This window comes from Podarcis filfolensis (genome assembly GCF_964270895.1).
Source record: "Podarcis filfolensis genome assembly, chromosome: 16".
NCBI classification, from domain to species: domain Eukaryota; kingdom Metazoa; phylum Chordata; class Lepidosauria; order Squamata; family Lacertidae; genus Podarcis; species Podarcis filfolensis.
The window spans coordinates 12,552,521-12,572,687 of record NC_139620.1 but is presented as its reverse complement, the minus strand read 5'-3'; the positions used below and the strand labels follow the sequence as shown (position 1 = coordinate 12,572,687).

Genomic DNA, 20,167 nt, shown 5'->3' with positions numbered 1-20,167 from the left:
AGACTGGTGGGGGGAAATGAGGCAGTTCTTCCCTTTTAGATGGGTGACACAAGAGAAGTATGTATTACTCCGCCACTGTTGACTTCTGAGGGCTCAAAACTCAGTGGGTTTTCTTTCTGCTTTGACAGGGACACCAGGGCTCAGTTCAACCTTTGGGTAGACGTTGGCTTGATCTCCCCACCTCTCCCACCCCCAAGAGAGACAGGGTCTTGTTACAAAAAAAGAGAAAGACCACGTTTAATAAATTATGACGCTGGGGCCTCGCAGTTGGGCCCAATAAATAACAAAGACGAGATCCAAAAAGACACAGCAGGAAAGGGAAGGGGGGAACCTTATAGTCTTGACCACATCAGCTTCCTGTCCAGCGGGTGGATGGGGTGGGGCATTTTAGTTTCACTACAAAACTCTTTAAATGGAAAAAGGGGGGAGGAACTGTTGCATTCACCAGCCACTCTGGATCTGCACGGGGCGGGAGGGGGGGAGCAGAGGGTGCTTTGCTGTTCCTTAGGAACATCAAGCCTTTTGCTGCACTGGACCCACTGCTCCATCCAGCTCAGTACTGTCTACACTGGCTGGCAGCAGCCCTCCAGGCTTTCAGGTAAGGGACAGTCCCAGTCCTGCCTGGAGATGCCAGGGATTGAACCTGGGACCTTCTGCATGCAAGGCTCTAACCACTGAGCTGCACTGCTCCCTTCCGCGGCTGGGCAAACATCACTTAGCCGCCAAAGCCAGACAGAAACCTTTCTGCATCTCTGCATTCCAGAAGAGGCGAGAGCAAAGATTTGTCTGCAGCTCAGCCACAAACATCAATCATTCTGACACAGATCCCACTTTCATGTTTAGGTGCTACCACCACCAACACCCCAACCTCAATAGCTGAAGTGAAATTTGGGGGCTGGAGGATTTTAAAGCATCTTTTTTGTGGGGCCGGGGGCATTGATTTAAAAAACATTTCAATGGCAGTTTGGAGCGCTGGTCTGGTCAGATGTGGCCCCTGCTTAATCGCGGGCGGCACATCTATGGCGTCTTGTAATAGGTCCTTGAACCAGTAATTTCTGATCATCAAGCTGCGGGTTGAACAGGCTACCTTATTGCATCTCCTGGCCTCTTGGCTATTGGGTGTTTTTCCAGCCACCCAGAAAAGTACGAGTTCCAAGTGAGTGCCATGCCATCCCGGTTAGGATTCTGGGAGTATTTGAGGATGGGTGGGATGAGACTCTGGATGTTGCTGGACTCCAACTCCCATCAGCCCCAATGGTCAGGAATGATGGGAGCTGGAGTCTAGTAACTTCCAGAGAGTGCTACATTGGCGAGAACCTGGGGATGAGAGCAATGTCTCCCACAATGTATTTTTACATCTACAGAAATGATAAGATGCTGATGATTACAAGGGAAATTACCCCATCCCCGAACAAACAAATATTGTGCCACAGCTTTACGGACTGGGATGTTGGGCTTTTGTATGATTGGAGAGTTCACTGGTGGAGAGATGGGGCCCATAGCCTCCATAACGTTTATCCCCTCACTTGCTCCTTGCTGGTGATGGGTTCGAATTCCGTTTGGGAAAAGACTGGGAACGCCTGAAAGACCACTGACATGAAGGGGCGCATGTCACACCCTGTCTCCTCTTTGTGCGGTGCGGGAAGAGGAGCCGGAGGTGGGGGGCAGGGACACTTTAAAGCACCTAACATTAACAACCAAAATTTTTGTGTATATATTGCATCGTAAGATAAATTAGCTGGGGGGAGACGACGACACCCACTCCATACCAGCCCCAAGAAACCTAAAATAAAATTTAGGGGAGCTAGAGAGTCCTAGGGGGACTCCCCCCCCCCCACGTTTCAGCATCCCTTCCCCGTTGTCAAAAAACCCCAAACCCCTTAATTAATGGAAGACAAGTTCCAGTTACATCATATTACCCTGAGAAGGGGAGGGGAAAGGGGGGAGAAGTGCTTAAGAATATGTTTGAGGGAAGGGGCAGGAGGAAAAGGAGGGTCCAATCCCCGCCCCCATCCCATAATATCATCAGTTCCACAGTATTAACCCTTGTTAAGAGCCACATAACAGGTTGGTGGTCAAAAGAGTCCAAGCAGCAATTACAGTTCAAATAAATAACTAGATGCGAGGGTAGATTGGAGGGCTCTTCTTCCCGCCCCCGCCCCCCCCCCACAAACACACATACACCCCAAGCAAAGGGGGGGAGATTAATTGTGAATCACCCCCCTTCCTTCTTTCCACCCACACTCTTATCCAGAAGAGATTCTGTGATCCTGAGCATTAAAATCTGGTGGGAATTGGGGGGGGAGAGGAGTTTCACACCCGCAATGTTCCCCATGGACACCCCCTCTTCCATTACTGCATACACACAAAACACACACAAACACACGTGTAAATTGCTTAGGATACCCCAGCCCCAAATTAGTCCATCGTGGTGGAAAGCAAGGCAATATCAGCATCTGGATAAAAAAAACTGGGGGGGAAGACAAAGAGGACTCCCCCCCCCCAATTTATACACACACACTCCCCACCCCAATAAATTAAAACCCAGCATGATCACACACACACACACAAACACACACACCACCCATTCCCCACCCCACGAAGGTAAGAAAGTTTTTTTCAGAAGTCATTGTAGAAATAAGTGTTCCCCGAAATTCTGATTGCGGCAGCAGCAGCAGCAGCGGTACCTACGTCTTTCGTCTTGTACGCTGAGCGTTTTCAGGTTGGTGGACTTAGAAAGGTATCCAAGCAAAGTTCCCTCAAGTGGGGGGGGATGTAATAAAGTAGTTGAAAAGCCCCCCCCCCCCGACTTCCTGCTCACTGCTTCAGCCCTCACATGCCGTCCATCAGTCCCCTTATTGCACTCCCGCCCCCCCTTCCTCTTCTTCCCAGCCCTGAGATTGACGGAGCTCATCCTGCACCCCCATCTTGTTCAGACTTCGGTTTCCACTCCAGCCAGCTTGGGGGTGAGGATCCGAGGCGTGACGCCGGCGTTGAGGTCCACTTCGAACTCCAGCAGTTGCCCCATGAAGTTGAGGTTGGGCGAGATGATGGGCCTTCGGCCTTTGACATATTTGTAGGCGTCGCCCATGGTCATAAGAGTGTGCTTCATCAGGTAGGCGATGACGATGGTGGCCGAGCGGGAGACGCCGGCCTGGCAGTGGATGAGGACTCCTTTGCCGCTCTGGTGTGCCTCCTCTGGAGTAAGGGGGGGGGGGAGAAACAGCGTCAACGCTGAGAAAGGGGGTGCACACAAATGCTTCCTGGACTAAATTCCATTTCACACACAGCTCCTTGCCTGTTCGCCTACGGCGAGTTAAGAATAGGCCCCAGGCGAACAGGCAGCAAATTTTTTTTTAGAAAGGGAAACAGATTGGGAGAAAAATAGAAATGAGGAACATAGGAAGCTGCCCTGTACAGAGTCAGACCCCTTGATCCATCTAGCTATTGTGTATCCTGGCTGGCTTTGAATCATCAGGGTTTCAAATAAAAGACCATTCCAGAGGGAGATGCCAGGAATTGAACCCGGGACCCGCTGCATGCAAGATGGACGCTCTACCACTGAGCTACACCCTCCCCTTTATTTCGCCGCAGGACTAGACCTCACCAATGAACTCAAAAGCTTCCTCGAAGTATTGGCGCAGGTCCTGGCGGTTGTTGTCGGTGGCGGGGAGGCGCTTGTAGCGCAGGCGCCCGCTGTCGGCGTGGTACAGGGGCAGGTGGGTGGTGACGTTGAGAACGTGCCCCACGTTGAGGCTCAGCATCCGTTCAAGGTCCTGCGCATCTCGTTCATTGCCCAGGAACAGGAAGGGCAGAATGGGGCTCAGCTCGGCATTCTCCAGGTCAGGCGTGAGTGGGGGGCCCAAGTCATCTGGCCCATCCGCAACATCTGGCCCAATCAGACTGCCTGTGGTCAAAACACAAAGCAAAGGGGTTGAGTCCCTGGAGTGGAAGCATTGTGCAGAAAAAGTGCTTGAGTTTTATTTTTTCCTCCTCCCTCCCAATCTGTTTTCCTTTTGTGTGTGCCCTCTCTTTCTTTCTTTCTTTCTTTCTTTCTTTCTTTCTTTCTTTCTTTCTTTCTCACTTTCTTTAAATTAAGCCTGAGGGCAGGGACTATTTTACCACTGACATTTGTAAGCTGATCTGGGAGCCTTTTCTGGCAGGATAAAAAGCTTTGTGTAAGCGAGTAAAGAAATGAATTGTAATAATTCAATTTTAATTAGGGCTGCGAAGTTTTAATCGATCAGTAGGTTTGGCTGAGCAGTTAGAAACCAAGGATGTGAGCACAGGCAAAACATTTTGCTCTCATTTCCTTATTTGGAGTGTTTGCATCAAATGATCCTCAAGGAGTCTTGCACTAGACTGCAGTGATAGACAATTGCCTATCTCAGTATTGTCTGCACTGACAGTCAGCACCACTCCAGGATTTTGGGGCGGCGTGGTCTCCCTAACCCTACCTGGAGATGCTGTGGATGAAACCAGGGACTTTCCCCCTGCAAAGCAGCTGCCCTCCCAATGACCTGCCAGTCATGCTGGCAAGGCGGGAGGTTTGGATGGAGGTGTAGGCACAGAGCACCACTCAGAAAAAGGTGCATTGGGGACAGGGAGCTGGAAACACAGCAGGGCTAGCGCTCCTTAATTTTGAAGCAAGTGAATGGGGGGGCTCTGGATCAGGTGTGGGGGTCCTTTAGCCCTCCAGATGTGGTTGAACTACAACTCACATCTTCCCTGGTCGTACACTATCCTTGCTGGCACTGATGGGATGTGTAGTTCATTAGCGTCTGGAGACTCAAAGGTTCCCCCCTTGCCCGCTGCACCAAGCTCTAGATGTTTTGCACTACAATTCCCATCACCCCTGACCACTGGCCACCACTGGTGGGCAGTTGGGGCACCAAAGAGCCTCTCCAGCCACCCCCATCCCAGCCAGATGCTGAAGTCCAAGGTATAAAATTACCTAAAGGCACAACACGGGAAAAGAGCTCTGTGTGACACCCAAAGCTGGTCAATTTGGTGGCAGAGTAATATTCTAAGTTGCGTTTCTGAATCTCTTCTGTGCCCACCCCACAGAAACAACCCCTGAAGGTGGTGGTGCGAGAGCCTCTGCTTATATGCAGGTTCTATCCCCAGTGACATCTCTCGATAGAGATGGGAAAGCTCCCGGCCTGAAACCCCAAGAGCTGCTACCAGTCAGAGCAGGCAGCACTGCGCTAGATAGGTCAGCGGTCCAATTCCATATAAGGGAACTTCGTATGCTCCAAATTGATGCTAACCAAATCACTTGGAGAGGCTGCCCCCCCTTCCCCTTTGCAGTTTTCTGTGGGAGGAAGGTGGGGGCGAAAAGGGAGGCGACTTGTTCTTCTTCCTGACCTAAAACATCTGCTATGTAAAATGACACCCCACCCTCCATGGTGGGGGCTGGCAGGGGCTGGGGAGAAGGGAGGGGGCAAGTGTGAAAGAAGGTCAAAGAAATGATGTCATGCTACCAGCTGGGTAGAGTTCACTCTGGTTCAATGGGGTTTTGAACAGGTGCTAAAAGTGAGGTGGGGGGGAACTGGGGGGGTGTGAAGCCCCCCTTCGCATCTTGCCATCTGCTCATGCAGCTGGGATGAGGTCACCAAAGAGATGGTGCAGTGGTGCAAATCTTAAACCTAACCCAATTGGCATAGGGAAAACATGCATGGAAAGAACTGCCCTGTTGTGTCTCCCTGCTGTATTCATTCTATCAACATAATGTTTTGTGGTTTAATTTCCCATATCTCCCCCAATGAACTCTAGGGAGCATCTATGGTTCTCCTCCAAACTTCCTTTCTCCCTGTGGCTTTCAAGGGGAGTCTACATCCTACATTGGCTCCCAGTTTGTTTCCGAGCACAATTCAAAGTGTTGGTGCTGACCTTTAAAGCCCTAAACGGTCTTGGCCCTGAAGGAGCATCTCCACCCCCATTGTTCTGCCCAGACACTGAGGACCAGCACTGAGGGCCTTCTGGAGGTTCCCTCCCTGCAAGATTGAGGTTACAGGGAACCAGGCAGAGGGCCTTCTCAGTAGTGGCACCCACCCTGTGGAACACCCTCCCATCAGATGTCAAGGAAATAAACAACTATCTGACTTTTAGAAGATATGCGAAGGCAGCCCTGTTCAGGGAAGTTTTTAATGTCTGATGTTTTATTGCTTTTTATATTATTATTATTATTATTATTATTATTATTATTATTATCATTAATTCTGTTGGGAGCCGCCCAGAGTAGCTGGGGAAACCCAGTCAGATGGGTGGCCTATAAATAATAAATTATTATTATTATTATTACCAACCGGGAAACAGGTAGTTCAATGTGGAACAAAATGTAATAAGGAAAAATATAACCTCAGGAAGCCTGAGAAGGACCCGAGGGAAACTCAAGGCTGATGGATAAGCGGCAGCTTTGCAGAAATAATCAACCTCTTGTCTGGAGGCAGGAGTACTTTAAAGCGGGGAGACACTGTGTTAGCCCAGAACGCATTCCCCTCAGACCAGCAGAAGGCTCAGGGCAACTAGGGAGGTGGTGGCCCCAGGAGAAAGAACTTTTGACACACCAATGCAATTTCTGCCGTCAGCACCTAGAACCCCCAGCTCACCTCTCCGGCCAACCCCTTCCTGCCCGCCATCTTTGTTGAGCAGATCCAGCACCAGGTGGAGATTCTGGGAGGGCTGCGTTTTGCGGGGCTTGGGGGGGCTGGCGGGGAGAGGCTCCGGACTGGCGCGGCCGCCGGGCTCCTTGGCCCAGAGACGCTGCAGCGAGGAGTCCCTTGCGTCGCAGCCTCCCCGCGAGGAAATGAAATCCAGCATGGCCATCTTCCCCTGCTGGAGCCGCCTCCGGCCTGCTGCGTCGGCTGCTCCGAAGCGCATGGCGCCCTGAAGCTGGCTCTTGGTGTATTCCATCAGGTTGCGGCAGTCCAGGATGAGCGGGGAGACGTGCTGCTGCTGCTGCTGTTGCGCCCGGGACCGTGTCATTTTCTTGGCCAGCTCGTCGGGCCAGATGGTGCGGACGCTGTAGTCGTCGTCATCCCCGCAGCTGGGGGCCGGAGAGGAGCCCGCCCGGGGGTCGTAGGCCACGATGGGGTCGCTGCTGCAGAAGCTGCAGGAGGAGCTGCCCGACTTGACCGAGGGGTTGCAAGCCAGGCAGGCCAGGGAGCGCAGGGCCGAGGAGGGGGCGCAGGGCAGGCACCCCAGCTTCTTGACGGACGGCGGGCTGCAGCTGGAGCAGCTGAGGGAGCGCAGGCTGGAGCGGCAGGAGAAGCAGCCCAGGGAGAGCAAGCCGCCCTTGGGTCCAGCGTCCTCGCAGCGCATGAGGCGCCAGCAGCCGCGGCAGCCGCATTTGAGGGGGTGCATGGCGGGGCTGGAGAGGCAGGAGGAGCTGGTGGATGTGTCCAGCACCGCCGGTTTGGAGTTCTCCTTGAAGCAGCGCTTCTTGAGCTTCGCCTGGGGCAAGAAGACCTTCAGCTGGGGCCCAGCGAGGCCTTTCGGCTTAGGCTCGGCCTGCTTGAGGTCCAGCTGCAGGGAGACGTTCCTCTCAGGTGACAGGCTCTGCACGCCTCCCACCGTCAGCTTGATGTCAATGGTGTGAGAGTGGTTCGGCTGCAGGACGCCCGGCGTCCCCCGGCGTGCGGCCTCGTCGCAGGGCGCCTTCGCGGGAGCCGGGGCGGCCTGGCCAAGCACTCTGGAGGCCGCCGGGGGCTGCTTCTCGCCACCGCCTGGGGTGCCCCCGTTGGCAAAGCTGTGGTTGAGGCGCAAGGCCAAAGTTTTGGGTCGCTGCAGCACGCCGATCCGTTCTTCCAGAGGCGAGGGAGGCATTGGGAAAGGTGAACTGCAGGGGGAAAGAGAGGGGGGAAGGAGAGAGAGATAATAATATATAATAATAATAAATTTTTATTTATACCCCGCCCTTCCTGGTTAAAAAAACCGGGCTCAGAAGAGCATGCAGCAAGATGGCGCCCATGTTTTCTTTCTTTTGCCAGGGATGTCCAAGGTTTCCTTGAGCTCTGCCACCCCACACGATCCAGATACAGTGGTACCTCGGGTGACAGATGCTTCAGGTTACAGACGCTTCAGGTTACAGACTCCGCTAACCCAGAAATAGTACTTCGGGTTAAGAACTTTGCTTCAGGATGATAACAGAAATCGTGCTCCGGCGGCACGGCAGCAGCAGGAGGCCCCATTAGCTAAAGTGGTGCTTCAGGCTAAGAACAGTTTCAGGTTAAGCACGGACCTCCAGAACGAATTAAGTACTTAACCCGAGGTACCACTGTATTACAATGTGGGAATCGCACACTCAAATGCATTATTTCCCCTCAAATAATCCTGGGCACTCTAGTTTACACCTCAGCCAGCTACAATTCCCAGAACTTCTAACAAACTGCAGCCGGGGCAGATCTACTATGAAACTAATGAAGCTTAAATTTCAGGGCCTCCAATCCCAGCCCCCCCCCCCCACCAAAATGACTTTAGTCTACATTGCTTTTTTAAAAATTGGGTCTAGTAGACCCAATTTGAATTGCACAACCCACAATCATTTTATGACGCATCATGAATGTAAATAACATTTCCCTAATTTTCACACACACACACCCCGCAAATAACTTGAATTCACACAAGCGACTTTGAGATGTGAAATAGCCACTGAATTTCAGATTTTGATTAAAATAGCTCTACTAGACTATTTTTTAATTTAAAAAAAAAATTGTGGTGAACTGTTGTGGAACAACCCTGTTAACTAAGATCACCCGGACCTTGTTGTCGGTTGAGAAGGGGACCCCGAAGCAGTTCATTCTTCAGGGCCCCCCAAAATGTAGGTCCGCTACTGACTGCAGGTCCCAGTGTGCATGTAGCCTTTGAGAGTGGCAGCAGAATCTGCGGCCCTCCAGATCTGACACTGGGTGAAAACTCCCAGCATTGGCTCTGCTGGCTGGTATCCCAGCAACATAGAGAGGGCTGTAGGTTCTCCATCCCTGCATTAAACAGGGAAGGCTGCCATGGGTAGCGAAGTCTTCCAGAGAATGCCTTCTAGGAGTTGGCACACCAGTCGTGGAATGCCCTCCCCAGGGGGACTCCCCAGGAACGCCAACCTGACTGGTCTTCCCCACAGCAGGCAAAGGCTACCAAGCTTTTGAGATACAATCATAGAATTATAGGGTTGGAAGAGACCATGAGGGTCATCTAGCCCAACCCCCCTGCAATGCAGGAATCTTTTGCCCAACAAGGGGTTTGAACCCACAACCCTGAGATTAAGAGTCTCGCGCTCTGGCGACTGGACGTTCTCCGTTGATTTCTCACCCCCATCTTTCTCCAGATAATGGGTGAGGCAACTGGCTTTGGGTTACTCAGCACCAAGAAGTAAAGCTCTCTGCACATGCTCAGGGGAACGCTTTCCTTTACATTCAAAACCTGACGAAGCCCATGCATGAGGAAACTGTGGCCCTCCAGATGTTACAACAACTCCCAGTCGCCATAGCTGGTAGTCTGCAGAGCCACAGGCTCAAATTACATTAATGCATCACCAGAAGCACCCTGAGAAGCCTGGGAGTTTTTCCTCAGGCTCTGATTGGCTGTACTCCAGGTTTCCTGATTGGCTAATGATCTAGAGTGATGTTGATGAACTACAACTCCCATCAGTACTAGCAAGCATGTGGTCTGACAACATCTGGAGGGCCAAAGGCTCCCCACGCCTGTGGCAGAGGCTTTGTGCTAGAAATCTTCACAGCTGCTTCCCTCACCTGTGGCATTTTGCTCCTTTGCTCACCCTCCCCAGACAGGTGTCATCATTTTGTCCCGACTTAAGCAGGTAGCCAATCCTCTGGACTAAATCCAGGTATGGTTTGTTGGGGTTTTTGGTCATGTATTTTAGTGTTGTGATAGCTTGCTGCATGCATACATTTGGCACTTAAGTAATAATTGACAAATTCTGCCTTGGAGGAGGGAAATGGGATTCTAGTCAGATTTACTGATTTATTTTCATCGTATTCTTATCTAGTGCCGTCTTATCACGGGAAAGGAATAGACCTCTGTTTCCTGAATTGCTAGCAATTGTAATGAGTGCCCCTCTAATTTAAAAGGTTCCAGCGGACATTATTCACACTGAGAGTCAGTGTGGTGTGGTGGTTAGGCTGTCGGATTAGGACTTGAGAGAGACCAGGATTCAGATGCCCCCTTGGTCATGAAGCCCACTGAGGGACCTCGGGCCAGTCACCGGCTCTCAGCCTACCTCGCAAGGTTGTTGTGGGGATCAGAAGGGGAGAACCACGTACACAGCCTTGAACTTCTTGGGGGAATGGTGGGATATAAATGCAATAAACGAATAAATTCTTTATGACTGATTATCGTAGCCTTAAGGACTAGAGTCTTAAGAAAAAAGAAACCCTCGAAAACTGATAATTCTTAGATTGCTAAATTCTGTGTCTTGTGTGTCTGGAATTATGGGCTTATGACTTAGCTCTACATGCTACTTGCTTGGCCAGCTCTAGCCATCATCCCTGGTATATCTTAATATTCCTTCCTTCCGTCCTTTCATCTTTTCTTTTTACCGTGGGGTACACCCACGCTGTATGTGCTGATGAAATCCTTGCTGCATCTGCCCTCACAAAGCGGTGAAGCTTGCCCACTATTTCATTCCAATTTTACACATGGGAAAACTGAGAGGTAGTCATTAATTGGTGGAAAGTGGGTTTCGATCAATTAATGACCTCCTTCTCCCTCTGTTTATGTTTAAATCCTTTCACTTGGTATATTCACCCTGCTTTTACATGATCATTCATGATAATAATGAACGGCAGGGGGTTGGGCTAGATGACCCTGGGGCCCCTTCTGTCAATTCTACAATTTGATGTTGATGGTGATTTTACAATCAAGCAGCATCTAATTTCATTTGTGGTTAAAAACTGTGGGTGTGGGGGTAGGAGAATGCCACTTAGAGCCAAGGAACGCTTAACTAAATTCCTTATTCCCCCTCTTCCTTTTAAAAACATCCTCTCTCTGTAGATATAAATTGGGTCAGGTTTAGCAAAAAGGCTTTCTGATGGGAGACAAACATGTTAACTCCCCCACCCTCAGATCTTTCCAGCACTTCATGTGCTGCTGGAACAGGAGGAGGAGATCCTGGATCAGCCTCCTTTCTCTTTCTCCCCCCCCCCCAGCTTTCTTGATGCATCTCCTCCCACCCCCCAATCCCCATTAAAGCCGTGTTATCAAGAAAAATACAGCTCCCTGCCACATTTCCCTGCAGGGACTTGGAAAAAGATTCAAAGGCGCTAGGTTCCGTGCCAAGGAGAGATTAGCCATCCTCTTCCAAAATCGCATCTTCCAACACACACACAGAGAGAGAGAGAGAGAGGGAAGGAGGGAGAATAATAATAAGAAAAGCACTCTGCTTTTGGGGGGTTGTGGGCATTGAGGGTGTGAGCACGTGCCCAGCAACACCCTCCTCTGCAAGCATTTTTCACACTTCTGGGATGGAGGGAGGCAGCCTCTGTTCTGAAGGGCAGAAGCCGCTCAAGGGCTCTGTGTGTGTGGCTTGTGTGTGTGAGCGTTTGATCGAGACACCAAGGACCACAGCAGCCTTGTGATGTTTGCCAGGCTTGCTAAGAAACCCTTTCGCTGCGTGCCGCCTGGGGAACAAGGCGCCTGGGACTGCGGAGGAAGAAACTAAAACAGAGACAAACAAAAATTAAGAACTCTCTCTCTCTCTGGGTTTGTGTGTGGCTGCTGCACAGCAGCCTTCCCCAACCTTTAGCCCTCCAGATGTTGTCAGACCACGACTCCCATCATTCCCAGCCTCTGGCCTTGCAGGCAGGGCTGTTGGGAGTTGTAGTCCAACGGCGTTTGGAGGGTGCCAGCTTAGGGAAGGCTGTCTCTGCCCTGCTGGCTGTGCTGCACTCCCTCAACCTCCAAACTGTGGAATAACCAACCTCATATAACCAACATGCTTAAGTTTAATTAATGCATGAAAGGGTTAAGACCATAGAGTAAGCTCTTCCGCCAGGCTTAGCTTAACTGCCAGGCTCAGCTTATCCTTGGCTAGCAGGACCAATGGTCAGGGATGATGGGAGTTGTAGTCCAACAACAGCCGGGGGCCGAAGTTTGAGAAACACTGTGTGGTTGACACTGTAGTAGCTTATATGCTAATGGATGATTTTGCCAGGTTACCCCCACCTTCTTGAAGCCACACCCCCTCTCCCCAGGCCACACCCCTCAATGGCCCTCCCTCCACACCAGGCATAGGCAAACTCGCCCTCCAGATGTTTTGGGACTACAATTCCCATCATCCCTGACCACTGGTCCTGTTAGCTAGGGATGATGGGAGTTGTAGTCCCAAAACATCTGGAGGGCCAATGCCTGCTCCACACCCGCCTGAAGTGTTTCTGCCTGGCTGGGATTGGTCCCTGAACTCTGACCATGCCTTTTGGTTGCCTGGATGGAGCATGTGTGACTGAGTGTAGAAATTTGCCTACTGTAAAAAGTTACGTGTGCATTTGTTGCCCCGCCCACTTTTGCCTCTGGCCCCTCCCACCACTGGCATGCAGCCCCTAGAAACCTTCCTGGCTCTTGGGCTGAATGAATTTTCCCACCTCTGTCTTAGCTGTAGGTGCAGACACTGAACCTGCACACTTCTATGTGGAAAGCAGCGAGCTCCGCCCCAGATCTATGAGACGCTCCCTCTCCAAATCTCTATCCTCTCTTTCATCCACCACCTGCAAAGGATCCCCAAAGGTCATACAGTCCAACCCCCTGCGATACAGGACTCACAGCTAAATTGTGTGTGCATGTTTGATTCGTGTAACACGTGCGTGCAGAACCCCCCCCCCCGCCCGCAAACACCCCGTATTTCCTCTGCCTGCTCCCCGCCTCTCCCTCTTCCACATCCCGCAGTCCCAAAGTCCCCTATTTCCTAGTGACCCATATATACCCATCTGCAGCCAAAGCCCCGTGGTTCTGCTCCTATCTTCTGCCACCCCTTTAAATTAAGAATTTTAAAAAACCTAGGAATTATAATCTTGGCTTGCCTGCGTCCCCGCCCACACACTCAGCCAGCACAAAAGTCTCCTTCTCCCGGAGGTTCTTTTTGCAGAACAGCCACACAGCCCAGCGACACTAATCTGGGGCGACAGCGCTGTTATTTCCATCAACCGTGCGCCCGGCAAGCGAGGGGCGATTGCGCGCGACAGTCGAGTGCAGCACTTGGGGATGCAGAGGGGGAGAACGCTCCGCCCTCGGTTGCAGAAAAAGGAATTGCATCACCACATTGCCTTGGATGATTTGGGGGAGAGACTGTCCACCAACTGGATATTCTAAGCCCCTCTCCCTGACTTATTTATTCATTGCATTTCAACCCCACCTTTCTTCAGAGGAGCTCAAGGTGATGCAAGTGATTCTCCCCCTCCCCATTTTTATCCTCACAACAACCCTGCGAGGCGGGCTAGGGTGAGAGACAGTGACTGCGTACACAGCGTACATTTAAAGCACCTGCCTTCCACACAAAGGATCGTGAGAACTGTAGTTTCTTAACGATGCTGGGAATAGTAGCGCTGCGAGGGGTAAACTACAGTTCCCAGGATTCTTTTGGGGGAAACCATGTCCTTTAAATGCACGATGGGTGCATAGCCAGGGAATGACCCACAGCCACTCAGTGAGCATCATGTCAGAGTGTGGATCAGACACTCTTAACCCTTACAGCACCCTGGCTCTTTTGTTCAGCTGCTGCTAAAAAAAGCTAAACACATTCCGTCTCTATCTAGCTGTTGCAGAGATAATAAGCAAAAATGGGCAGGCAAGATTCTAGTCCATAGGAAGCAAGACAATGAAATAACTTTTTCGGCTGGAGTAGGGCAATCTGTATTTATGCTCTGGCTGGTTTGCAAGGATTATCACAACTCCTCTTTCCTGCAAAATTCCTGGCTAAGGGTTAGCCCTGCCCTGTTCCACTACAGTAGTACCTCGGTATACATACGCTTCAGGTTACAGACGCTTCAGGTTACAGACTCCGCTAACCCAGAAATAGTGCTTCAGGTTAAGAACTTTGCTTCAGGATGAGAACAGAAATCGTGCTCCGGCGGCACGGCAGCAGCAGGAGGCCCCATTAGCTAAAGTGGTGCTTCAGGTTAAGAACAGTTTCAGGTTAAGTACGGACCTCCGAAACAAATTAAGTACTTAACCCGAGGTACCACTGTACTTTGTTCTTGCTTCTCCTTATACCCTGATTATCTCTGGCAGATATCTGTAAGACAATCTCCACCGATCTGGCACCAACCAGATGTTGTTGTTTGAAAGCAGCACCCGCCAGCCCCAGCCAACGCAGCCAGTAGTTGCAGCTCAGAACATCTGGAAGGGGCACCAGGTTGGCAAAGCCTGCCTTATAACCAGCCAGGCTGCTCATCCATGTAGCTCAAGTGTGGGGAACCTTTGGCCTTCCAGATGTTGCTGAACCACAGCTCCCATCAGCCCCTGCCAGCATGGCTGATGGCAAGGGATGATGGGAGTTGTAGTTTAGTGACATACACAAGTCTCCACACCTGATCTGGACAGTTGCTCTGACAGGCAGGATTACAAGCAGAAGCCTTTCCCATCAACTGCTGCCTCACCTTTTTAAAACTCTCTGCTTTTTTCTCTCACTGCTTCCTCCAGGCTGCCTGGAGCAGCCTGTCATTCTAGACCCCCAACATCTCCCATGAGATCTTGCAGCAGGGAGGGCCTTAGGAAGTAGCTCTCCCTTCTCAGCCTCCCCCTACCAAAGTAGCGAGGAATTCTGCTCCACAAATAGCTCGCCCACCCCAATAACGTAATGCTCCTATTAAGAAATTGCCTGAATGTTGATTCCCCCCCCCCCAGCAGCATTTGCACTGTGGTCTCCTTGAGGGCAGGGACCTCTGCCTCTCTCTTTCCTGGGAAACTATGTAAAGTGTGTTTGACACTGATGGGGCTACAGTAATTAATCGTTATAAGAATAAGTAATGTAAGCATCCCCCAAAGAATGCTCATTGTGAGCGAAAACTCCCTCGTGCGAAGTACTGTGTTCTGCACGTGCCTCCGCGCTTTGTGGCACATATATGGTACACTTGCACACTCACTCACTCTGTCTCTCTCTCTCACCCGCAGAGGAAGCTGCTTCACAAAGAGTCAGAACATTGGCCCATCCAGCTCCGTATCACCTACACTGACTGGCAGCAGCTGTCCAGGGTTTCAGCTGTACCTGGAAGTGCCAGGAATTAAACTACGGACCTTTGGCATGAAAGGCAGATGCTCTAACACTGGGACACACACACAGTGTCATGGTCAGTTTATTAACACGCCACATTTCCTGCAAACACCGTGTGCTCAAAGCAGTTTATGCACACACATACACCAGACAATTTAGCTGCACACAGGCTCTCCATTGCACAATCTGTGCACACTGCCTCCCCCTGGCATTGCTTTCTACACAACCAACACCCATGCTCACTACACACTGGCGGGGATTTCCATCCCTCTGCTCAGCCCTGAAGCTCAGCCTGCTTTGCATTCAGGGAATTCCAAAGCCCTCCGACACATCGCTTCCTTCCCTCCTGCCTGAATTGGATTTCCACACGCAGGCGGGCGCCCGCCACTTTGTGGACGCACAAAACGGCTGTTTGCATGTGTGTGTGTGTGTGTGTGTGTACACACATCTGCACACTCAGCAGTGCGTGCATCTCCCTTTCCAGCTTGGGTCGGTGTACACTCTCCAAATGCACTTGAAAGAAAGGAAGAAAGACGAGGTTCCCCCCCCCCCCCGCAAACACTCACCCTGACGTGGCTGGTGGTCCCCCTGCAGCACCCGTTCACTTCCTTTTGGGCTGCCGTTCAGCTCTCTCCTCCACCAAATGAAGTTGTACGCTGCCTCTAAAAATACCCTCCTGAGCTCATAGCCTGGCAGTGCCCAATGAGGGCATCTGTCTCCTCGGGTTTCACCCCACACCATGAGATCACCACTTGGCCCTAGATATGCTGTGTCGGGGGCTGGGTGTGTGTGGGGGAGACGAGGAGGGGGAGAGGCCTCCAGGGGATTCCACATGTCCCTGGGCCTCTGGGTGCTCCCTGCCGCCTCCCAAAACATGCTGATGGGCAGAACGCGGAGTTCCAATCAGCATTTGCAATGTCTCATCTGGTAACAACAGGAAAGGATGCGAGGCTGGCCGGGATTAATTCGTATGAATCACCCAAAGCCTTTGATTCCAATTTTGGCACATTGGGGAACTTCCCCCTGGTTCTTGCAGTCCTCCCATCTGCAGCAAGGGCGCAATAATCCCGGTCTACCTTACAAGGCTGTGCTGCAATCGATGTGACGGACGGTTGCTGTTGTTTTCAACAGCCTCTGTATGTACAGCTACGGGCAAACTTTCCCACAGAACGTGGAAAGCCACCTTATATCCTGTATCAGACTATTTGTCCATTTAGCCCAGTGCAGACCACTCTGACTGGCAGCACCTCTCCAGGATCTAAGGCAGAGAAATATATTTCTCCTTGCCTTCTTTTTATGTGGAGCAGTCAGGGATTGAACTCTCTGTCGTGCAAAGCAACTCTCGTCAGCACCACCACAGTCCATGATGAAGACCCATGGGAGTTGTGGTCCAGCAAAATATGCAGAGGGCACTGAGATTGCTTCCACGGCCCACTTCCCCACCCCACCCCCCAAAAAAAGTAACAGGTAGCTCTCCCCAACTCCACACCTCCTTTTTCCTTGCATCATGATTTCTGGAACACATTGATGGATATTTGTCTTCACACCCTCTGCCTCTGGCTTCATTTCATCAGCCTTGTATCCAAAAAGCCAAACGCAGCTACAACTGGGATCCAGCCTTGGTATTCCTAGGTTTACTTCCCGAAGGGGGCAAAGGCCTTCACGTGCACCCATTCAGAACATCAGCCCCACTCACCCAAGGTGAGGGTTGTCCGCACACCTTTCAATATTGGTTGGCAGCATGCATTCACAGCATTCAAATCTTCCCGAGAGTTGGAGACCGGCAGCAAAACACTTAAACTGGCATTCTGTCCAACAGAAATTTCTTCTGTTAGTGGCTCATTCACACATGCAGGCATCCTCAGACACTTGTCCTCCTCTGGCATGTGTGAAGTGGCTTTCGGAGTCAACTCACTGGAAGTAACAGTGAAACCTGATCTGCGGGCCACGAGAAAATCTTCTTTGCAGCCGCAACTTCAGATTTGGCAGCGCGTGACCTAGATTTTGGCTATGCATATCCAAAAAAGTTGAGATTCTTTACAACAGTTTGGACACAAGGGAGTCAGACGGTGCAAGGGCTGCGGGGGTGGGCACTGCCTTAACACCAGTGGTAGCCAACTTGGTGCCCTCCAGGTGTTGTCAGACTAAAATTCCCATGATCCCAGACCACTGGCTATGCTGGTGGGACAGGTGGGAGTTGATGGGGCCCATTTAGGCTGCCCCATGTCTATATCTATATGGGCCTGCAGTGGCTCCTCTGGGGTTTTGAAGAAGATGCCATTTGGGATTGAGACCTTCTGCATGCAAGGCAGCTCCTTTAACCCTCCCCCTTGTCCTACAAAGTGCCCCGTGGTTCCAGTGCCCTAAATCTACCCCTCCTAGGAGGTAATTCTGAACACAAAGTACATATTCATGTCGCCAAGAAGAGAGCTGATATGGAATTATTATGCAGGTAGTATTTTTCCAGTTTTCCGCTTGTTATTAGATAATGACAATGAGAAAATTTCTATGTTGTTTTTGAGTATTTGCATACATTCCATTCTAACCTTTGCAAAAACCTTGTGAGGCAGGTCAGTATTATTATCCCCATATTGCAGACAGGAGGACTGAGTCTGAGAGAGAAGGGCTTGCTGTCTCATGGCAAAGGCGGTCTGAGGACTTCGCCATGACCCTTTGCCTGCTCAGATTTCTTTTTTTAAAGAGGATATACATTTTAGTTGAAACAACAGGGGGGGAAAGGCCTGGTATAGCTCAGTTGGTACAGCATGAGATTCCTAATCTCAGGGCCGTGGGTTTGAGCCCCATGTCTGGCAGAAGATTCCTGCATTGCAAGGGGTTGGACTGCATGAACCTTGTGGTTCCTTCCAATTCTATGATTCTATGAAAAACGGGCATCTCCTGTGCAATACTGTTTGTTCACCTGGTGTTGGTGTGTTGCACAGGTGTGTTGCACAGGTGGCACACAGTGGATCCTAAGCACTATGTGATATGCACCTCAGTTCTGTGTATATTTATACTATATGAATTGGGTGTTTAATTAACCTTTGCACACATCCCACGTGTGTCTGGGCTCATTGGCCTTCCCATTGATGCATACCTTTCTACATACTTGGGAACACGGGAAACTGACTTACACAAAATCCTTGCTCCATCTAGCTCAATACTGTCTACACCAGGCACTCCAAGGTTTCAGATAGTCTCTCCTAGCCACACTTGGAAATGCCATCAAGGAGTGAACTGGGGACTTTCTGCATGCAAAGCAAATGCTCCACCACTGAGCTGCGGCCCTTCCTTAAAAGCCAAGCAGGATCCTAGTCCTCATGGTTCTGAGGAAAGGACCTCATTAAATAGGAGCACAGAAAGTCCGTCTAGCTCAATGTTGTTTTGTACCAGCAGGCAGCAGGTCTCCAGGGTTTCAGACAGGTTTCAGACCTGGAAATGCCGACCGTAATTGAACCTAGGATTTTCTGCAGACAAAGCAGATTCTCTAACCGCCTTGTGTTTCGACAAAGGAAAGCACTGTGTCTGCGTGTCTGCCTCTGCATGTGAGCCCGAGCACACGTGTCAGCGCGTGCCTCACTTCCACCCGCAGTTTTCACCCGTCTCTATATAAAGCCTGCCGGTGTCCCCATAACCACCATGGCATCACCGGCTTAAAATATCCCCGAATGTCATCCTAGCAGTCAGGAGACGTTAAGGGTACCTGTAAGGGGAGAACTCTGCGCGCAAACAGACACACACACACACACACACACACACCAGATCCTCTTTTAACCTCTTGTGTTGATGCTTGCAAGGAAAAAACATTGGTCGTCTCTCCTTGACATCCACCTCCTCCCCCCCCCCCCGCACAGCAAACACACTTTTCCAGCTCCCGGTGGCACCTCCACCCTCTCGGCATCAGCCTGCCAGCCTCTCCCCACCTCCTACGCACCCCCCAAAAGAATGATCTGTCACAACAAACCGAGGCGACAGCCACCACAAACAAACGCCCACTCTTTTTATTGCCACCTGGGGGGGGGGGAGGCGAAGGAAACAAGAACTCATCACCCTCTCTTTCTCATCTCTTTCCCTGCTTTTTGATCTCTCCCCCCACCCCCCCCATCAAGAAATAAACAACACATTTTCTCTCTTGCCTTTCATGTTGTCGAAATCTGGGGCGCCCGATCCCTTCATCAATCGCTGCCCCTCTTTTGTTGCGAAGGTGCGTGCACACCCCCTGCAAACAGTGCCTTCAAGGACGGGAAAGGGAGGCTCATTTGCCACATCGTCCCTCTGTTCTCAACCCCCCCAATACAGCCATCCCCCCTCCCTCCATTAACTTAACGCAAATCGAGATTTCCAGGTGTTTAACCATCGCAAGACACCCAGTAAGTCCCCTGTTGCAAAATTAAAAATAAAACCTTCCGTTTCAGAAGCAGCTCCACTCACCTGCATTACAGTCTAAGCCTGAAATCCATGAGGATGTTTTTGGAGGTCGTGAAAAGAGGGGGAGGGCGGAGATGCCTTTTTGGTGAGGCTGGGATAGGGGAGAGAACGTGACGTTTGAAACCCAGCAGGAATCTGGATTTGCTGGTCCTTGACTTCTGACACCTTTGCACCCTCCGGGTTATCCTAGGTCTGCCTTGCTGCTGATCACCCCGCATCCAGCCCTCTTTCCCCCTCAGACCGCTTTGTCTTGCTTTCCTTCCTGTTGTTATGTTTTTCCCCCTCCTTGGCTCTGGTGCTGGGGACGCTTTTGATGGGAGCAGGAGAGGGAAGCGGGATGGGAGGGGGCAGAGAGGAGGAAGGGTTGTAGGGTGACATCATCGGCAGCCAATGAGACGCCGGCCCGGCTCTCCCGGCGAAGGTGACGCAGGAAGGCAGCACGTGACTCGGGGAAGCGCTTACATTCATTGTGAAACGGGCTTGATCAGCATCAGCAACTTCGGCCCCGTAGAAAGGAGGTGG

At 51.1% G+C, this 20,167-nt stretch overlaps 1 protein-coding gene across 2 annotated transcripts; it reads right to left on the bottom strand.

Annotated features, from left to right (window-relative positions):
• Nucleotides 1–209: 209 nt before the first annotated feature.
• Nucleotides 210–19,973, bottom strand: LOC310752083 (dual specificity protein phosphatase 10-like). 2 transcript variants are annotated; one of them, XM_083591804.1, is made up of 4 exons: nucleotides 19,649–19,973; nucleotides 6,612–7,840; nucleotides 3,608–3,907; nucleotides 210–3,198 (listed from the first exon to the last, which is right to left on the bottom strand). In XM_083591804.1, exons 2-4 carry the CDS (start codon nucleotides 7,825–7,827, stop codon nucleotides 2,933–2,935), a joined length of 1,782 nt encoding a protein of 593 aa, XP_083447930.1. In that variant the 5' UTR covers nucleotides 7,828–7,840; nucleotides 19,649–19,973; the 3' UTR covers nucleotides 210–2,932. The 2 variants fall into 2 exon arrangements, with proteins under 2 accessions (XP_083447930.1, XP_083447931.1); XM_083591805.1 differs by lacking the exon at nucleotides 19,649–19,973 and adding an exon at nucleotides 15,784–15,914.
• Between the last annotated feature and the right edge of the window lie 194 nt (nucleotides 19,974–20,167).